Genomic DNA, 20487 nt, shown 5'->3' with positions numbered 1-20487 from the left:
TGGAGAAGCCCAAAGGATGTCAAACTAAACACGAAGAGGCTGCTCCTTCTCGCATTCCCCAGGCTCTCAACTGCAGTCCCTGGGGGAAGGCTGGAAGCCACCAGGCGGGCTTAGTATACTCACTGCTCCCAGCCTCGGAGGCTCTCCAGACCCACTGGACTGCTGCTTCCACAAAACAACCTCTCTGGTATAAGACCATGGGAGACACAGAAGATTTCCTACTCCTTTCAGATACAGTCTTCCATGAACCTCAAGGACATGCACTATCCTCAAGGATTCCAACCCTAGATTCATAATACACCTCTATCTCAATTCCTGCCACAACTCTCAGTCTTCAACATTCACACTGGTGGTTCTTGTACACAGTGATCTGAACCATCCCGTATGTCCTCAAGTCTGAAACCCTAAATCTCCATTTTACCTACCTGACAACCACACCTAGGGCAGCGTCAAAGACTCTTGGCCTACATCTAAGTAGTAGATAGCAAAAACTAAGTGAAATGACCAGAAAATTTCCAGAAGAGACAAAATCTATAGAGGCAGAAAGCTGGTCAATGATTGCCTGGATGTGGGGTGGGAGGAGGAACTGACAGCAAAGGGCACAAAGGAACTTTTGGTGTAATGCAAGTGTTCTATAACTGGATTGTGAGGATGACCGTATAATCCTATATACTGTCTAAAAAATCACTGATGTGTATATTTACAATAGGTGAATATTAAGGTATTATAGGTCCAAAAGCTGTTAAAAAGTAAGTATAATGGGGACTTCCCCGGTGGTCCAGTGGCTAAGATTTCGAGCTCCCAATGCAGGGGGTCTGGTTCAGTCCCTGGTCAGGGAACTAGATTCCACATGCCGCAACTAAGAGTTCACATACAACAACTAAAGATCCCACATACTGCAGTGAAGATCAACGACTGCATGCTAAGATGTGGTGCAGCCAAATTAATTAATTTTTAAAAATAACTATAACAGACTGAAATATAGTGAACATATAGAAACACATGAATTCAAAATAATACTAGCAAAAGAGAGAGAAAAAGCAGTGAAAGTAACACTACTAGAAATAATCAGAGCACCAACTTCTTATTCTGAAACTCAGTTAAAAGAATTACATATTTATCCTTTCATGTGCAAATTACCAAATAATCCTAGTCAATAGAGATCCATTATACAGAATAATTCCAGCTAACAAATGTGAATAACAAAATTAGAAAAATTAACATTTTATAACCCCAATGAAGTAACGAATTTAGGCATATTCAAAAGATGAAATCATTAAGTCAAAAGGTTGCAAGGGAACGTTACAATGAGGGGATTAAGGTGTTAACCACCTGAACCAACTGATCAACTGTGACAACCAAGCTCTGTGTGCCTCCTGAGGTGATGCAAAATGAAACCCATACAACCACACATAACATACCCTTGCCAAAACCTTTGAACCTTTTAGGAGATATAGGGGAACAAGTTAAATGACACAAAATGAGGTAAACCAACACATCCAGAACGTGAGATGAACCATAGGACCTGACTGACTCTGTTGTGCTGTAAGTCTAGAACATGAAAATCAGAAAGTATAGACAGATCTATATTCAGGACTTTTTAGTCAAATGCAACAACTGGACCTTTTTTGGGTCCTGATTTAAACAAATCCACTTTAAAAGACGTCTTTGAGACAACTGGAAAAAAATTAAACATGGACTGAGTCTGAGATAAAACCAAGGCATTATTGTTAATTTTGATAGATTATGGTAACGGCATTACTGTTACATAAAAAAGTGTTTTTCTCTGTTTTTATGTAAGTTTGACAAAATTTTACATAACAAAGAATAAAATGAAAACACTCTGTAAGCCAAACAAAACACACCTGGAAGTCCACATCTAACCCACTATTAGTTTGCTACCTCTACTTAGAATTTGTCATATTAAAACCCTGCTCTACCTCTAGGATCTCAGCTCTGAAATTCACATCCCTGACTGATTATACCTCTCCAGCTCCCTTGCTCCCATTAAACTGCTTTGTTGTCTTTATGACAAATAACTTATAGTTCCTTCTCTCCATTCCTCTCATTCTGGCTTCCCTCTGCTTTCCATGGCTAGCCATTTGAACAAGTTCCTGATTCCATTCCAGAATCTCACTCTACTTCGAGTTCACTTCTGCCTTGGCAAGTCTCTGAATAACTCCATGTACCATATCTGATGTAATGAAGAAGTACCCAGCATACTGCCAAGTAAATTTATTGATTTCCTCAGAGAAAGGTCTCAATCAGAAAGCAGTTCAATAGCTCAGCTGAAAATAATAATTAGGTTCTTTTCCCCTTGATTATATGACCCTTTGAATGTAAGCATCAGAGGCTTTGATTTCTGATTCTGTCAAGAAAGGGAGGGGAAAGCAAGGCATCTGTTTCTCTTTAGATTTCTTTATACTATTCCTCTAACCTTTTACCCGGAGAAGGCAATGGCACCCCACTCCAGTACTCTTGCCCGGCATATCCCATGGATGGAGGAGCCTGCTAGGCTGCAGTCCATGGGGTCATGAAGAGTCGGACACGACTGAGCGACTTCACTTTCACTTTTCACTTTCATGCACTGGAGAAGGAAATGGCAACCCACTCCAGTATTCTTGCCTGGAGAATCCAGGGACGGGGGAGCATGGTGGGCTGCCGTCTATGGGGTCGCACAGAGTCGGACACGACTGAAGCGACTTAGCAGCAGCAGCAGGAGCAACCTTTTACCCTTTTGGCTCTCCATCTTCCCTGAAATCTATGAATGGTACCTGAGTGAACCACCAAATGTTTTCGAAGACTAGAATACTCAGCAAAGGAACGGCCACATCCTTGGGCTTCACAAAGGAAAGGCTTCTCTCCTAGAGACAGAAAATGAGATAAAGACTCAGTCTTTTGATGAAATGACTTTTATTCTCTTTTCCCACCAATCTTTTCCTGTTTTCAATCACTTACTCTGATTTATTGAATTCATGCTATATATTTCAACTGGACTATCCAGCAGGTTATCACCTCTCAGTGATCTTCTGGTACACAGCTCCACCCTGCCACCCTCCTTTTCTTTAGAGTGGCTGCCTCTGAACATAATACCTCCTTCTCCCTCCTCATGGACTGAGCCCCAGCTGCACTGAACCACCTTCTTACGTGATCCTATCCCTTCTGAGAAAAATCAAGAAAACAGTGTATATGCTCTCAGAATTTTTACCTTACATCAATTCTTTAAGATTCGGTTTTAAGATTAAGAATACATATTTTTAAAGCTTATAAAATAGGTATTACATAATCCCATCTTATAAAAACAATTGTCTAGTCAGAGATATACAGAAAAACCTGTTACAATATGTTAACAGTAGTTATATCACAATAGTGGTATTACGGTTTATTTTCTCCTTTGTGCTTTTCTGTAATTCTCATTTTCTACATTATTGTTATTTTTAAAATGAAAGATGCATGGTGAAAACTGAAGCCTGACAGTATTATTGACTTTCTGGCTCTGATACTGCACTATGGTTACACGGCACTTTGGGCAGAAGCTGGGTGAAGCACAAATAGAATCCTTTGTACTTTTTTTGTGACTCTTCATGAATCTATAAATATTTCAAAATAAAAAATGAAAAAAATCAGAGATGCAGTCTATATTTCCCAAGGGTCACAACCTAGTGAGAAATAAACATATTCATAAATAACTTTAATATAAATTTCTTTATAAAAAACTGCTTATGTGTATTTATAATGGGAAGAAATTCCTACTGTGGTTAAATTTTTTTTAAAAAGCTGAATTTAAGTTGCTCTTAAAAAGTGACAAGGATGAAAGGAAATTTCAGGACAAGAACTAGTATGAGCACAGCCTTGAAATGAGAGTGCCAGAGCAAGTTCAGAAAATGATAAGTGTGAAATAAGTGTGTCTGTGTGTATATATATATATATATTGGTCTTTGCCCCTGGTTCCTGACACAAAGCTCTTAAACGCTTGTACACAGGGGTGCTATAATTTTTTGTTCTAACATTTAGTCTTGGATCCCAGCTCCTAATGCAGAGCTCCTAAACCCCTTGTAATTTTTTCAGTGATAACAGCACTAGGATAATCTGCTCTTCTAATATTTGGTCTTTGATCATGATTCCTGACACAGAGTTCCTAACCCCTTGGAATTTCCTAGGTGATAGGAATGTATTTTGTTCTAATGAGATGACTCTTGGTGGGCTCCTGGATGAGGGCTGATCACCAGATTAGAAGCTTGGAAATTTCAGCTCCACCCCCAGTTTTCAGAGAGGAGAGACAGCCTGGAAATGGGTTAATGATGAATCATGCCTACGTGATGAAACCTCCATAAAATTCCCAAAAGTACAGAGTTCAGAGAGCCTCTGGGCTGGTGAACAGGTCTATGTGCCAAGAAAGTGGCATACCCCAACTCCACAGGGACAGAAGCCCCTATGCTTGGGACTCTTCTGGACTTCACCCTCATGCATCTCTTTATCTGGCAACTCATCTGTATCCTTTATCATATCCTTTATTACTTAATAAACTGGTAACACGTTTCCCTGATTTCTGTGAGCTGTTCTAGCAAATAATCAAATCCCTAGTGGGGGAGGAGGTTGTCATGGGAACCTCCAACTGGTAGCCAAGTCAGACTGAGGTTGAAACTGACATCTGAAGTAAGTGGCAGTCTTGTGAGGCTGAGCATGTGGGATCTGACGCTATCTTCAGATAGTGTCAGAATTCAGTTGTTCAATTGTAGACACCCAGCTGGTGTTGCATAGAACTGCTTGGTTTAGGAAAACACATCTGGTATCAGAACTGTTATGAGTGTGACAGTGTGAGAGAGTAAAGGAGAAACATGGAAACTCAGCAAGTAAGGCTGGCATGGTGATAAGACAGGAGCTGGGCCTTGATGGAGGAAGGAGCACAGCTCTAGACTGCACTGTTCTTTCAGACTGTACCACACAGTTTAAGGCTTATGATTTCCCAGTGGTCTGTAACTTTCTGGAAAGCGTATCTGTATACTCACACTAACCTCAGAATGCTATGCACTCCAAAAGTTGCCAAATGAGTAAAAAATATATTCATATATATGATAGAATGTCAGGAAAACAGAAAATTCCAGCTAATAAATAAGGTTAAATGTTTAACAAGATGAACTCAAGAACCTTAGAAAAAAAGGATTTCAAAAACGATTCACCAGAATCTAGTGGCACAAATCTCTTCATCAAGCTGGCTTAGGTGAGATGGCCTTCCTGTTCAGAAACTGAGCGGATGGTGATTTTGCTGAGATAAAGAAGACTGGAGGTTCAAGAGACATTGTTGCAGAATGGTTAGAGAGCACGAGCCAGTTAATCCTGAGTCCCAGTCTTGCCATGACCACTTACCAGTATAGGGAAAATATTTAAAATCTCTGAGAATGAGTTTTTTTAAAATCTATAAAATTAACATAATACAACCTCAAAAGATTACTTTGAGGATTCGATGAAAAGATACAAGTTAAATATATTAAGCATAGTGTCTGGTACACAGCAGTCTCCCCGGTAAACCACTAAAACTGGCAGCTTTAATTACTACCGTTACTACTAAAAAAGAGTTGAAGTCAATTCTGACATCTGAGATAAAATGCATTGTCAGCACTTAAAAATAAAATACTTGGAAGAGCTCTGGGGTCATACCAGAATTCAAATCCCAGCTCTACCATTTCCGAGCTGCATAATATTGGACGAGTTCCTTAACTCTCTATCGTTCTGTGTCTCCATCAATAAACACAATATCTAAAGCATGAAGGTACCTTGAAAATTAAATAAGACAATGTGTATGTGCTTGGTACACATTAAACTGCCTCAACAAATGCTAATTTTTATTACTATGCTAATTATTGAGATTCAGATCTGTGAGGCATCCAGGAAGAAATTATTAAATTGAAGCCTGAGACTGCAAAGAGACCATATCGAGTAAAATGGGAGAAACTCAAAATTCTAAAATTGGTACACAACTGGATTAACAAGGGAGAGCTAGCAAGAGTCAAAATGAAGAGAGAAAATCAGGTCACACACTGAATAAATGATGTTCAGTTTTATCAAATGCTACAAAGATGAGAGGCACAAGGATAAAGAGGTTACTGAATTTAATAAGGCATAGTGAATTCTACTTTCCTTAGCTATTCAGCTAGATGTTTTTCTTGTTCTTTTATTCAAACTGCTTTCTTGGAGCAAGAATAGTTTATCCTTTCAAGAACAAGCTGAGAACAGAGCTATTCTTTCCTAAAACATATCCCAGTGGTAATGTCAATCTAGAGGAAATCCCCAGAACACATGTGGCTTCACCTTGGCTTTCACTTTCTAAATGGCATTTATTTGTACCTGCTGTCATTTTAGCAAGGCAAGAATAAACAAGAAAGAGAAAGAGAAGACAGCAAGAAAGTATCAAGAAAGTGGGAAGAATAGTTACACATCCTATGGTAGTAGTTTAAGTTCAATGATTAAGCTCTGGCAAGACAGTTAGCACAGGTTGGTCAAGGGGTTTGGAAAGTCACCCTTAAACTTTTAGATTAAGAAATCAGGGTATCTTTATTCTGCTCCTTTGATATTAACATGCTGCTTGCCCCAGAACAAGGCCCTTCTCCATTCTGTTTCTCAGGCTGTGAGGTTCTAACAAAAAAGTTAACTCAAAGTCAGGGATTAATCTTAGCTTTTCTTTTTCCCCTCACCTTACCCCAGTTAGTGCCTAAAATAGGATCTGCGTGGTTTGTGTAACTCAATAAATGTTAATGACCAAAATTAAAACTGTGTAATATTCAAGGATATCTGGAAAGACTCACTTCTGTCCAAATCTCATCAAATCATTGTTATTAGAGAAGGCCTTATATCCCCTTTCTGTTTAAGGCTACTAGAGGCAGAAATCAAACTGTTCATTCTCACGAAGAAGTGCCCTGAGGCATCTGAAAAAAAGAAATTTCATCTTCAGAGTGCTAGCAACAACCCCAATCTTCACCTACTAAGGACAGCCAGCAAGCGCTGAGCCAAGCAGCAGACGGCCTGCGGGAGTGCTGAGGTTGCACACACCTGTGTGGATGCGCAGGTGGTTCTTCAGGTTTCCAGCTGTAGTGAACTGCTTACCACAGTTGGACTCAGGGCACACAAAGGGCTTCTCCCCATTGTGGGTTCTCATGTGCACCTTCAGCCTCTGTAGTACATAGAAGCTTTTCCCACAACCTGCTGCAGGGCAGATAAAGGAGCGGTCGTTTCTGGAGGGAAAAAAATCAAGTAAGCAACAAAGCCTGAAAGTCAAAGCTCCCATTGACTCTCAAAACAGATAGTAAATCCCAAATCTGGATGTATGAGAATCACTTTAAGTTTGTTAAAACTACAGATGCCCTACTTCTTGAAAACATTGATTTACAGGTTCAGAGTAGAGTTTAAGCTTATGTGTTATTAAGTTCTCCAAGAAATTATGTTTTATGATGAGATCTTGAGAACTCTTGCTCTAAAACATTTAGGTGACAAATGTCTTATTAAATATTTGTCAAAAACAAGGTAAATGAGACAATGCAAATGTCTCTATTAAAGAACAAAAGACATCTTAACCACAAGTGAGCTGGAGCCCCTGTTTTCCTTTAATCTGTCAAGTGGGGGGATTTCTGTCAAGTTCCTTCAGAAACATCAACATTCCTGAGTTCCAAATATGGAATTTCGAGTTTGCTCACCGATGAGTTTTGAGGTGGTACTTAAAGTGAGCAGGCCACACAAATGTCCGGTCACAGCCTTCAACTGTACACTTGAGCTTCTTCTCCATTTGAGGAAGGGGCCCAGAATCTTTGGGTTGCCCATCACCAGAACCAAGGTGGACATTTTCTCCTGTAACAGAGTCACATACTTGTAATCCAGGGAAGGATTCTGCTCAGATACTTTGGTTCAAACAATAAAACCACTGCTAGTGATCATTAATCACTTATCTACCTTCACCTTCCCCAGAAATCTTTGTATAATCAATTAACAATAGAAAGTGATTGTGCTCTGCATCCCCAGCCCCTTACTTACTCCACAGAACTACCAAATGCAATGAGACTAGGCCTCTTTGACAAACATAAGAATTATCCAAAACGGTTAAAAAAAAAAAAGCTGCAATCAACCTATTTTGCATTACACATTGGTGAGGAAGCAGGTATGGCGACACCAGAAGTAGAGTCCTACAGAAGATCACCTGATGCTCTAGGTAATCAAAACCTGTATTTTAAGAAGGAGCAGTCAGTCTGGCTTAATCATGGACTTACGGTAGTAATTTCTTTTGTAGACAACCAGTCTAAGATTTCTATCTCCTGAAGTCACTCTGGCTGTTTCTGTCACTCTAGAGAATAAGAATCACCTTCTCATTACCTGTACCACTCCTCCTCAGTTAAGAAATATTTAAGAATGCAAAAACTCAGTGCATTTTAAAATTTCTAATCATATTTTTTAAAGTTAGAGATAGTACCTGATCAAGTTTTTTGTTCAGTAGAATAAAAAGAAGCGAGGAGAGGAACATACACTGCAGTGACTTCCTTAAATTTAAATGAAATTAGTTAACTATATCTTTAAATTCCAGATTAGCAGGTGGTGCATCCTTTCTCTCATTTTCTTCAATACATAGTTGGACATCAACAGAGAAAAACATTCACAACCACTTGTTGTCGTTGTTCAGTTGCTAAGTCATGTCCAACTCTTTGTGACCCCATGAACTACAGCACGCCAGGCTTCCCTCTCCTTTACTATCTCCCTGAGTTTGTTCAAACTCATGTCCATTGAGTCGGTGATGCCATCCAACCATCTCATCCTCTGTCGCCCCCTCCTCTTGTCCTCAATCTTTCCCAGCATCAGGGTCTTTTCCAATGAGTTGGCTCTTTGCATTAGGTAGGCAAAGTACTGGAGCTTCAGCTTCAGCACCAGTCCTTCCAATAAATATTTAGGGTTGATTTCCTTTAGGATTGGAGAAGGAAATGGCAACCTACTCCAGTATTCTTGCCTGGAGAATCCCATGGATGGAGGAGCCTGGTGGGCTACAGTCCATGGAGTCACAAAGAGTTGGACTCGACTGAGCGAGCTCACTTCCTTTAGGATTGACTGGTTTGATTTCTTTGCTATCCGAGGGACTCTAGAGAGTCTTCTCCAGCATCACAGTTCAAAAGCATCAGTTCTTCAGTGCTCAGTCTTCTATATCATCCAACTTTCACATTAATGCATGACTACTAGAAAAACCATAGTTTTGACTATATGGACCTCTGTCGGGAAAGTGATGTCTCTGCTGTTTAATACACTGTCTAGATTTGTTATAACTTTCCTTTCAAGGAGCAAGCATCTTTTACTTTTGTGGCTGCAGTCACTGTCTGCATTGATTTTGGACATCATTAGAGAAATACATTCACAACCACTTAATTCTGTTATAAAAATATGGAGTTTATCTTTCCATTACAAATACCTTAGGAATAAGATTCATATTTCCCCTGTCAAAACCCTGTCAAGAGTAGGATAATACGTTATACCTACCATACTTCCAGGAAACTGACAGTTGATCAAAGGCAGTATCTTTCCCATCTATTAATATTATTTTCTTCCCATCTTACATTTTCCTTGCTGTACTTCACCAAATGCTAACTGTAGAACTAATTGCTCCCAGGTTGGAGCAGAACCTAAGATGACTTTTGCTAGTTAATATTAACTTGTTTTTTTTTAAATACTGCCCCACAGTTTTTTTGTTTGCTTAATCAAAACATGGATAAATTTCAGACAGCACACAAGTGCATATACCATAAAGAAAATTTTCCAGTAACTCCAGAACTCCAGCTAATTAATTTCTAACAAAAGGTCTATAAAAACCCATGCTAATGCAGAGATTTAAACCAGTGACAGGGCTTTGTGCATTCAATTTTGCATAGATATAATCATAAAATAGGGGGGAAAATCCTTCAGAAAAGAGTGAGTTGCCTTGTATTTAAGTCATTAAAAAGTTTCCCAAAGAAGTATTCTCTAAACTACTTTGTTTTTGAAAACAAAGCACTGTTTGCAGAACTGTCTTATGACCTGGTTTTGCACACTATCCCAAACAAAAGAGCAAGAGAGACAAAGAAATTCAATGCACCTTACATTGTACATATTGAAGAACACTGTAAACACTTCAAAGACTCTACATTTATGTAGGTAAGGTCTTTGCATTTGGGATAAAATTTTCAGTGAAAGTAGTATTGTATAGAGCAGGAATCAGTAAACTTCTTCTGTAAAGGGCCAGACAGAAGATATTATGGGCTTTGAGGCCACACGGTCTCTGTCACAGCTACTCAACTTTGCCATAGTAGCAGCCATAGACCATCTGTAACTAATGGGCATGCCTGTGTTCCAATAAAACTTTATTTATAAAACTTTATAAAACGGGTGGTTATCTGGCCCTTTGCTGACTCCTGATATACAGCACCACATACAAAATTAAAATATTTCTGTATTTCAACCTAGATGAAATTGATCATATGTTTGTGGTAATGACAGTACATATACCTCAACCATCTGTTGTATTACCTTAATTGTCACAGGTTAATGAGAAAATACAGAGGCAGATCTAATACAAACAATATTATGGCAAAAGTTTTGCAGTGTTTTAGGAGTGGCTTGTATAGAGCCATGGTCCTCAAGCTTTAACATGCATCATAACTATAATGAGGGCTTACTAAAAACGTTTCTGATTCAATAAGATGAGACCTGATAACGTGCATTTCTAAACCACTGATGATGCAGATGACCTAGCGACCACACTTTGAAAATTACTAAATAGAGAAAAAGTGGCCCAGAGTAAACAGTACAGGCATGCTGAACTCAAGAAAAACCACACTATACCCTATTTGGATATTCAGAGGTCTTCTGATGAATTGGCTCCACCCTCCTTGCCCTGCCTGCCCCCTAAAAGCAGCACTATGGTAGCTTGTAACTGCTGAACTGCCATGAGCAACAATTTAGTTTCAGTGAAACACTGCCATCTGCCACACTGATTTAATATTAATTTCATTTTTATCTGTTTTATAGTTTTATGTCTATTGATAAAGCCATTTGATTTCATAATGGTGCAAAATCTCTAAGTATAAAGAACAGTACAAAATCAACTGAAGTTAACACCAAGATCTGTGAAAAAATTTTTTCCGTTAAAAAGGCTTCGGTAATATTATTTAAAGCTGACAACTGTTCATTGATTCTGCATATGAACCTGTCATGGCTGAGTTATTTTATAGAAAATAAGATAAGCAATTTACACATTTCTAGCCTTCTGCTCTCACCAATAAAGTAATCTGGATTATATGCAACTCAAAAGATAGCCACTGTCTTACCAAAATCTCTGAATAGAATACTGGAAAGGAAAATAACAGAGGGGTCTCACCATTGCTGCTGGTTTTTGCATTCTTTGCCAGCTGTGCCCGAGTAGCAGCAATCAAACTGTCATGGGCCAACTCCTGAACCCGGAGGAACCAGGGAATGCTACTGTCTGTGCTCTCACTGGAGAGGAAATCATTCCCTGAATCCTCTGCCTCATCTTGTACAAATACCAAGTGTTCGGCTGAAGAGCCCAGACCTGGAAGAAACAAGAGGATATATGCAAGTTAACCATGAAGTAATCCCTTTGATTGACCCTGGCTCAGAAACTCTCCATGTCCTGAATCAGCTATTTCAGACTTTCACATCTCACCCCTCAAGCTTCTGTTCTCATCCAAGATTAGGTTATCAACTCTCTACTCCCAGCTGAGAGACTAGTCTTTATCTTACCTCCTCCTGTTTCAGAAGCAAAGTATGTTTCCTAGCAACCCGGCTAACCCTTACCTCTAGGATCCAATCCTATCTTTTAGTTATTTCCTCTCCACCTTCAAACCCATTCCTCCTTAGTGGCCACCTTACAGCTTCCCTTTCAGCCTTTCAATCTGTCTAAGCTCAAGCCTCTCCCACATTTTTCTTTTTTATAGAAAATCTCAAGTATGACTCTAAATATCACCTTCTCACCTATTCCTTCAAAGTCATGTTTCTTGAAGTTTCTTAACTTCTAACTCGTGTATCTACTTTCTCACCTGCTGTCCACTCCCCACCTCTTTTAACTCTAGGCTCCATCTCTCCTACCTCAGTAACAACTGCTCTTGCTAAGTTCACCAGACATACACTTCCCAGTCCTCATCTCACTGGCCCAATTTGTAGTATTTGGTATGATTTACAGAAGAAAAGATACTAAATGTGGCTTCCCCCACATCATTCTCATTCAGTTTTTTTGATCCCTCTCTACTGGCTCTTTTCCATTCTTCTATCACCCCCTTAAATTTTTTTTCAGGGGCCTAGATGTGCCCTTGATTCTGTTTATGCTCCTAGACTACTCCTGAATCAAAGAATTCATGCTCATTGTTTCATATACCTCCCAAATGCTGGTAAGCACTAGAAACTACTTATTTCACACCACACCTCTCTAGAACTCTGGATTCCTGTTTCTAACTCTCCTCCTAAGTGTTCCTCTGAAATCTCAACATCAACAGGCACAAATCGTTCTCCCCCCATCCTGTTTTTCTTGTGTGCACCATCTAGCTAAACATACCACTTAACTCCCCCGAACAAGAAAATGTTAAGTCATCTTAGAGTCTGCCTTTTTCCTCTATATGTTCAATTGATCACCAAACTATACCAATTCTCCAAAATAGTAATAATAGCTTCTTTCCATTTTAAGTATGACTAAGTTAATTATTCCTCCCCACCCTCCTGCCCTGCCTCCAAGTTTTTTCTTAAGCATGAGTAGAGGTCAGAAAAATATAAAGAATACCTGCTCTTGTTAGGTTAAGAAGAATAAAAGAAGTGCTATCACTTGGCTGTAGATCTTGCAACAAGCTAGGGGACTCTGGAGTAGACAAAAACTCTGGAGACTTCTGTACAGTCTGAGCCCTCGTCTCTTCTCCGTCTGGACCCACATTCACCTGAAGGCTTCTCAACACAGCTGAGGAAGGAACCTCCTTGGAGGAGTTCGTATGATTTGGAGTATCATCTAGTAAAGGGAAAATACCACAGCTTTATGTAGTAGCTATCTCCAAGGAGTTCACCATTTTGATACACAGTACCTAACATCCTTGTAACATCACTTAGAAACTAACACCCTTATAGGAGCAGATAGCATTTTCATTTTATGAATATAAAATCTGCCTCAGAAAAGAACAGAGTGTGAAAGACAGCTAAAGCTCTAAAGGACATCAGTCAAAATGTGAGGGGCAGACTCCTCTGACGGTTGGCAGTAACTAATAAAAACCATCCACATTTGGACATTTACAGACCTTTGTCCTTTTGAGGCAAAGTAAATATTAACTCAAGAATAGGATTTAAATTTTAAACTGTTTTTCTTGGGAAAAGATGCCACTCTTTAATTTTTATAACATGCATTTGAGACGTCTGGTGAGTTACTAAGGGAAAAATCACAGCCTGCAACACAATTGAAACTGTACAGAATCATCAACATGTTTCATGAGGGTTCTGGATTTATACCAGATGTAAAGAAATAATTCAGAAGACTTGCTTCTAGAGCTTTATTCTAGGGGAGGGAATGAATTTCCAAAGATTCTAATTGCAACATAATGTGGAATTACACTACTGTGCTAAAGCATCCAATGTTTTCAGGGGTTTCATTCATCTTCATAGAATGCAGGTTACATTCTTCTCTTTTTTGAAGGAGATAACCGATAAGATTATAGGAATAAAGTAGAAGCCTAGGCACAACACTGCCATTCTAAAGCCTAATGAAGTTGCACAGCAAAGTAAATGAACTTAATGCCACTGAATTGGTTAAATGGTAAGTTTTATTCTATATATGTTTTACCACACACACACACAAAAAGCCTGTTCTTAAATACAGTTCATAGCAGCACTGTTTGTCATAATATGATGCTGGAAAATAGCTACACATTCATCAACAGTGGCATGGATCAATAAGTTGTGATATACTCATAGAACAGTATACAGCAATGAAACCAAACAAACCACAGCATACACAAGGATGAATCTCACAAATATAGAGTAAAAGAAGAAAGGTACAACAAGATACATTCATATGATTCCACTCATTTAAAGTCCACAAGACTATTAGCAAGGAAAGCATTATTTTGGGATGCAATGAATTCTTTATTTTCTGGAATGAGACTTGGGGGATCAAACTTAGAAAGCGAAGTGAAGTGAAAGTCGCTCAGTCATGTCTGACTCTTTGCGACCCGACGGAGTATACAGTCCATGGGATTTTCTAGGCCAGAATACTGGAGTGGGTAGCCTTTCCCTTCTCCAGGACTTAGAAAACAAAGAATTAATTGTTAAAAAATTGAGGACAGTGGTGACATATGGAAGAACAGAGGTTTTCTTTATCAAGGAGAAACCCATGGAAGGCCTGAAACCTGGCAATGTTCTCCTTCTTGACTGGGTGGTAGGTATCTCCTTCCTTAATAACTCTTCAAAATGTATATCCATATAGTTTTGTGCTTTTCTGTGTCTATCACATATCCCAACTAAAAATATGTAGGTTATATATCCACACATATTTAGGAGGGAGGGGAATGAGGTTAGCGAGGTACGTACAGATACGTTTGTGTTTCTAATAATATGTTTCATGAGCTGGGAGGTGAGTGCTTGGGTTTTCCTTTACTATTATCTGTATCTGGCTGTCTAACATATTTTAAATCAAAGTTAAAACTAAAAGAAGGTAATGTATAAAAGAATATGGATGCTCTTGTTTCTGTTTTCACTTCATTATTGTTAAAAAATATTTATCCAATAAATTAAAATTAGGAGAGAAAATTTAGGGGGAAAATCCTAATGAAGATCAACACTTATTAGCACACGGAAATTTTTACATATTGAAAATCCACAAGGATTTGGAAAGACTACCAACACACCAGTAGAAAAATGGGAGTTGAGAGATGGAAGATGTGGGAAAGATAGGAGCTAGATAGAAACACTTTAAATCAACACTGGTTGAATATATCTGCCCTTAAGTCATTTCAAAAATCAGAGAGGAAAACTAAAAAAATCAAAGAGAAAAGAACACCACTAGAGGATAGTTACCAAAAGATGTTGTAACAAATAAGCTGTCACAACAGATGACACTCCCCTGATTTAACATTAATATTCCAAATTTTAAATATTTCAATTTCCAGAAAATAAAGAATTCATTGCATCCAAAAATAATGCTTTCCTTGCTGGTAGTCAAGTGGTGGGATCTCCTCCTCCTCATACAAAGCTAATCTCACTACCCATGCTCAGCATTCTACTACTTCCTCCTACCTCTCCTGGAGCCTCCTTACCAATCACCCGCTCTTTCTGTTCACGGCTTCTCTAATGGCCTCTTTCCCCTTAACACAAAACCACCCTCTAATATTTCAAATCTTAAAAAAATTTAACTCTTTAATCTACTCTATGTCCTTCTCTTTTTCCTTCCCATAGCAAGACAACCTTTAGAAAGTATACTTCCTCAACTAGACTTATCCTTGCAGTGCTATCTCAACCTGCTACAGCCTGGCTTTCCATTCCCTCTCCAAGGAACATGTCCTGCCTAGGGCAATAATGACTTCACCGATCCTATGGCACTGGTGGTAGTTTAGTCCAACTCTTTCGACTCCATGGACTGTAGCCTGCCAGGCTCCTCTGTCCATGTAATTCTCCAGGCAAGAATATTGGAGTGGGTTGCCATTTCCTTCTCCAGGGGATCTTCCAGACCCAGGAATTGAACCCAGGTCTTCTGCACTACAAGTAGATTCTTTAGCAACTGAGCTATGAGGGGAGCCCATCTCATTGGGATGGTCCCTGTATCACTAGCCTCTTAGAAGCATTTGTCAACTTGACCATTCCCTTGGGTTCCATGCCTGCACTTCATGTCAGTATTCCTCCTATTGCTCTAGCCTCTTTTTATTCCCTCCTTCACAGGCTCTCCTGCCTCACCCTGTACCTTGAATAGGTACCTTAAGTTCCATGCAGTTCTGCCTTGGTCTCCTTTTCTTCTCACTCTCACTCTATGGGTGTTCATATCTGTTCTTATGACTTAAACTATCGGTACAGGGGGTTGACAGTCCAGTGGTTAGGACACCATGCTCTCAATGCTGAGGACCCAGGTTCAATTCCTGGTTGGGGAACTAAGATACCACAGGCTGAACAGCACAGCCAAAAAATTAAACAAATAAACTACCAATGCACTATGACTCCCGTGGTTGCCTTTCGCCATGACTCCTCTAATTTTTACAGTTTCTACCAGTCAGTTATAAAGGCAGTTATCCCATTCCACCACCACAGAGCAGGCTAAGTTCTTTTAAGTCTTGTTTAGCTTATCTTTGATGACACTAATTTTTACCTGGTAACATTAGCCGACTGCATTCTGAGGCTTCAGTCACTGGTAGTAGGGACAAGCAAGTTATGTCTTTAGCTTCTGATTCTACTAACCCCTGTCCCAGGGGGATGGACGTATTCTGAACAAACTGTACCAGGAGCTGAAGAGGAAGAGGGGGATGTGGAGACAACAAATAATACAAGTTCTCAGAAACATATCTAAACTTCTGAATTTACCAAAAGGAGACTACGTATTGAATTAAGTCTTGATTGCTCACTACTATCTGCCTTATTCATAGAAAAACCAGATTAACTACAAAATATTTTTATCAAATGTTCTATTCTAGACAAAAATTGAATGATATGGAAAGTAATAACCTTTCACAAAACAGAGAAATGATAAAAATAATTATAATTATAAATGGTGGCTATTACAAATTCAACTGCAACAATATGTATGATTATAATATACCTTATAAAGCACTTTTCTGTGTATTGGCTCTTTTAATCCTCACTGAACTCAGTAAAATTGCATGTATTTTAAAGGTAAGAAATCAAGATGAAGACGCTAAGTCATTAGTCCAAGGTCACATCACTAGTTAGGAGCAGTGTCAGTCTTCATACTTAGGTAACATGATTCCAAATTTAGCTATCTTTCTACTAAACAACACAAATATTCTAAAATTAGAATGAGAAAAATGAATAAAAATTATGTTTAAATCCCTTAATCACATTTAAAAAGAAAACTTATTAATATATGCAATTATATAATCAATATAATATTAATATATACAAAATTAACATGGTTTGTGGTAGTCAAGATTTACATATGTGTACATATATATGCCATACAAAAATAAATTTTGTCATTATCTAAATGTATAATAATTTATACTTATTTAAAAAAAATGTGACAGTGAAAGCTTCCCAGCCGTGTCCAACTCTTTGCGACCCCATGGACTATACATATACAGTCCATGGAATTCTCCACGCCAGAATACTGAAGTGGGTAGCCTTTCCCTTCTCCAGGGGATCTTCCCAACCCAGGGATCAAACCCAGGTCTTCCACATTGCAGGCGGATTCTTTACCAGCTGAACCACAAGGGAAGCCCCAAAACTAACAAATATAAAAAGTCATAAAAGGTTAGAATTGAAGTTTTAAATTTTTGAGAAAGTAATTAGTAATAGAAAAATAACAAACTAGTATTTACATTACTTTGCCAACAAAGGTGCATCTAGTCAAGGCTATGGTTTTTCCTGTGATCATGTATGGATGTGAGAGTTGGACTGTGAAGCAGGCTGAGCCCCGAAGAATTGATGCTTTTGAACTGTGGTGTTGGAGAAGAGTCTTGAGAGTCCCTTGGACTGCAAGGAGATCCAACCAGTCCATTCTGAAGGAGATCAGCCCTGGGTTTTCTTTGGAAGGAACAATGCTAAAGCTGAAACTCCAGTACTTTGGCCACCTCATGCGAAGAGTTGACTCATTGGAAAAGACTCTGATGCTGGGAGGGATTGGGGGCAGGAGGAGAAGGGGACGACAGAGGATGAGATGGCTGGATGGCATCACTGACTCGATGGACGTGAGTTTGGGTGGACTCTGGGAGTTGGTGATGGACAGGGAGGCCTGGAGTGCTGCGATTCATGGCGTTGCAAAGAGTCAGACACGACTGAGCGACTGATCTGATCTGATCTGATCTACAACCAAAACCATATGACCTACAAAATTTAAAATATTTACTACCTGGCCCATTACAGAAAAAGTTTGCTGACTCTTGAACTAAGAATAAACTCTCTAACACAGCCCACCAAAAGAAAAAGAAACCAGTTGTCTGGGCTCACCTCTGGTTTGGATTCTAACTCATCTGATAACATTGATTCAGCTTCCAAATTCTGTAGCTGTTCAGGGGACAGGTTGAAATTTTAATTCAGAGTCAATGACACCTTCCTGTTGTGCTCATATTCCTCTAGGAAGTGCTATGCTTTTCCTGTAAGATGCTGTGCTGGCTGGGTAATCAATGTCGCCTAAAAAAGGAAAAACGAGAGAGAGAGAAACTTCAGAGCAGCAGGAAAATGTAGTTAAAAAAACAAAGCCACTTCTTTATATATTCCCAAATCACAACAGCAAATAAAGAATTCAGCCCCAAACACTTGTTTTAAAATAGAACAAGCCAAACATGTATCAAAACCCATAAAAAGTCATACTTTGATGTAGAATTTCTACTAAGAATCTATTCTAAGAACACAGAGAACAGACTTTTGGTTGCCAAGGGGGAAGTAGGTAGGGGAGAAATGGATTGGGATTAGCAGATACAAATGATTATATATAGAATGGATAAAGAACAAGGTCCTACTGTATAGCACAAAACTATATTCAATATCCTGTAATAAACCACAATGGAAAAGAATATGAACACGTGTATATATACATATATATACACATATGAGTCATTACGCTGTACAGCAGAAACACAACACTGTAAATCAACTATACTTCAATAAAATAAATTTTAAAATAAAAAATAAGCAAAGGTTTTAAATATGGAAAAAGCTATATGCCCAAGGAATTTCACCTTATCATCTGTGATAATAAATAACACTATAAGCAACATATAAATACACATATATATTCATTTAAGTAATGGCTGACTACAGTATGACACTGTCACTTAAAAATATTTATGAAAACAAAGCAACAACAAAAAATGTTAATGACATTAAATTACAAAAACAAAATACAAAATGATACATTCGCTGTCATTAAAACCAGTTAAGACATGCACAGGAAAAAGTATACAGGAAAAAGTAAAACGAAATTCACACAGCCGTGACAGTTGCTGTACTGGGTGGGTGTGGTAGCCTGGTGTAACATTTTTCTTAATTTCTCAATTTTGTATAAAAGATAGTTATACAGTCAAAATTTGAACAGCGTTTCCCAAAAAAACAGAACTCTTGGGACCCTCATGAAGCTGTTTCCCCAACTTAAATTCTTACTTTCTTCATGACTATCTTCAGTGTTGTGTTTGGATTTCTTTTTCGTTTTTTGTGTGTATTTAGCTATTATAGATTTTTGGTGTGTGATTACCATGAGGTTGGTTTTTGTTTTCGTTTCATTTTGCTTTTTGGCTGTGCTGGGTCTTTGCTGCAGTGTGCAACCTCTTCGCTGCAGCACACAGCCTTCTCTAGTTGTAGCACGTGGCTTAGCTGTGTCATGGCTTGTGGGATCTTAGTTCTTGGACCAGTGATCAAACCTGCATCCTCTGCTTTGGAAGGCAGATTCTCAACCACCTGACCACCAAGAAAGTCCCTACCATGAGGTTCTGGTATAGTAGTCTCTCTCTCTCTCTCTATAAACACACACACACACACACACACACACACACACACGATTGCTTTAAGTTGTTGATATCTTAATTCCAAATGCATTTTAGATATCCTGCATTTTTACTCTCCTCCTCTCACGATTACTGGTTTTGATATCGTATTTTACATCTAATTGTTTTGTGTGTCCCTTAACTGCTTAGTGTGGATACAGATGATTTCATTACTTTTTTAACTTCCCTACCTAGTTTATGTGTGGATGATTTCCTACCATTACTGGATGTTTGCCTTTACCAGTGAGCTTGCGTATTTCATAATTTTCTTTTTTCTAGTTGTGGCCCTTTCTTTTCCACCTAGAGAAGGTTCTTTAGCGTTTGGTGTAAACTGGTTTGGTGGTGATGAATCACTTTAGCTTTTGCTTGCCTATGCTGGGTAGAGGATTCTTGTTTGCAGTTTCTTCTTTTATTCACTCCCTTCTGGCCAGCAGAGTTTCTACTGAAAAATCAGCTGATAACATTGTGGGAGTTCCTATGTATGTTATTTGTTGCTTAGCCCTTGTTGCTTTTAATATTTTATCTTTAGTTTTTGTCATTTTGATTACTATGTGTCTTGGCATCTTCCTCCTTAGGTTAATCCTGTATGAGACTCTTTACACTTCGTGGACTTAGGTGACTGCTTCCTTTCCCGTTAGGAAGTTTTCAGCTATTATCTCTTCAGATATTTTCTCAGGCCCTTTCTCTCTTTTCCTTCTGGGACCCCTATAATTGGAATGTTAGTGTGTCAGATGTTGTCCCAAAGGTCTCTTAAAACTAGCCTCATTTTTTTTTTCATTCTTTTTTTCTGTTCTGCAGC

At 38.7% G+C, this 20487-nt stretch overlaps 1 protein-coding gene across 4 annotated transcripts in view; it reads right to left on the bottom strand.

Moving 5' to 3' along the window:
- The window catches only part of ZNF410 (zinc finger protein 410), a 42167-nt gene that overhangs the window by 7951 nt on the left and 13729 nt on the right, over nt 1-20487 (bottom strand). For all 4 annotated transcript variants that reach the window (XM_019969208.2, XM_019969209.2, XM_019969207.2 and 1 more), the window contains 7 exons: nt 18157-18339; nt 16343-16478; nt 12791-13009; nt 11378-11569; nt 7689-7839; nt 7048-7229; nt 2775-2864 (listed from right to left, as the gene is read on the bottom strand). In XM_019969208.2, the coding sequence (XP_019824767.1) occupies nt 2775-2864; nt 7048-7229; nt 7689-7839; nt 11378-11569; nt 12791-13009; nt 16343-16478; nt 18157-18189 (1003 nt within the window). In that variant the 5' untranslated portion in view covers nt 18190-18339. The remainder of the gene's footprint in view (nt 1-2774; nt 2865-7047; nt 7230-7688; nt 7840-11377; nt 11570-12790; nt 13010-16342; nt 16479-18156; nt 18340-20487) is intronic.

Source organism: Bos indicus, chromosome 10 (assembly GCF_029378745.1).
Source record: "Bos indicus isolate NIAB-ARS_2022 breed Sahiwal x Tharparkar chromosome 10, NIAB-ARS_B.indTharparkar_mat_pri_1.0, whole genome shotgun sequence".
Taxonomy (NCBI): Eukaryota; Metazoa; Chordata; class Mammalia; order Artiodactyla; family Bovidae; genus Bos; species Bos indicus.
Note: the sequence above shows the minus strand (reverse complement) of the source record. Positions and strands in the feature narration are given on the sequence as shown.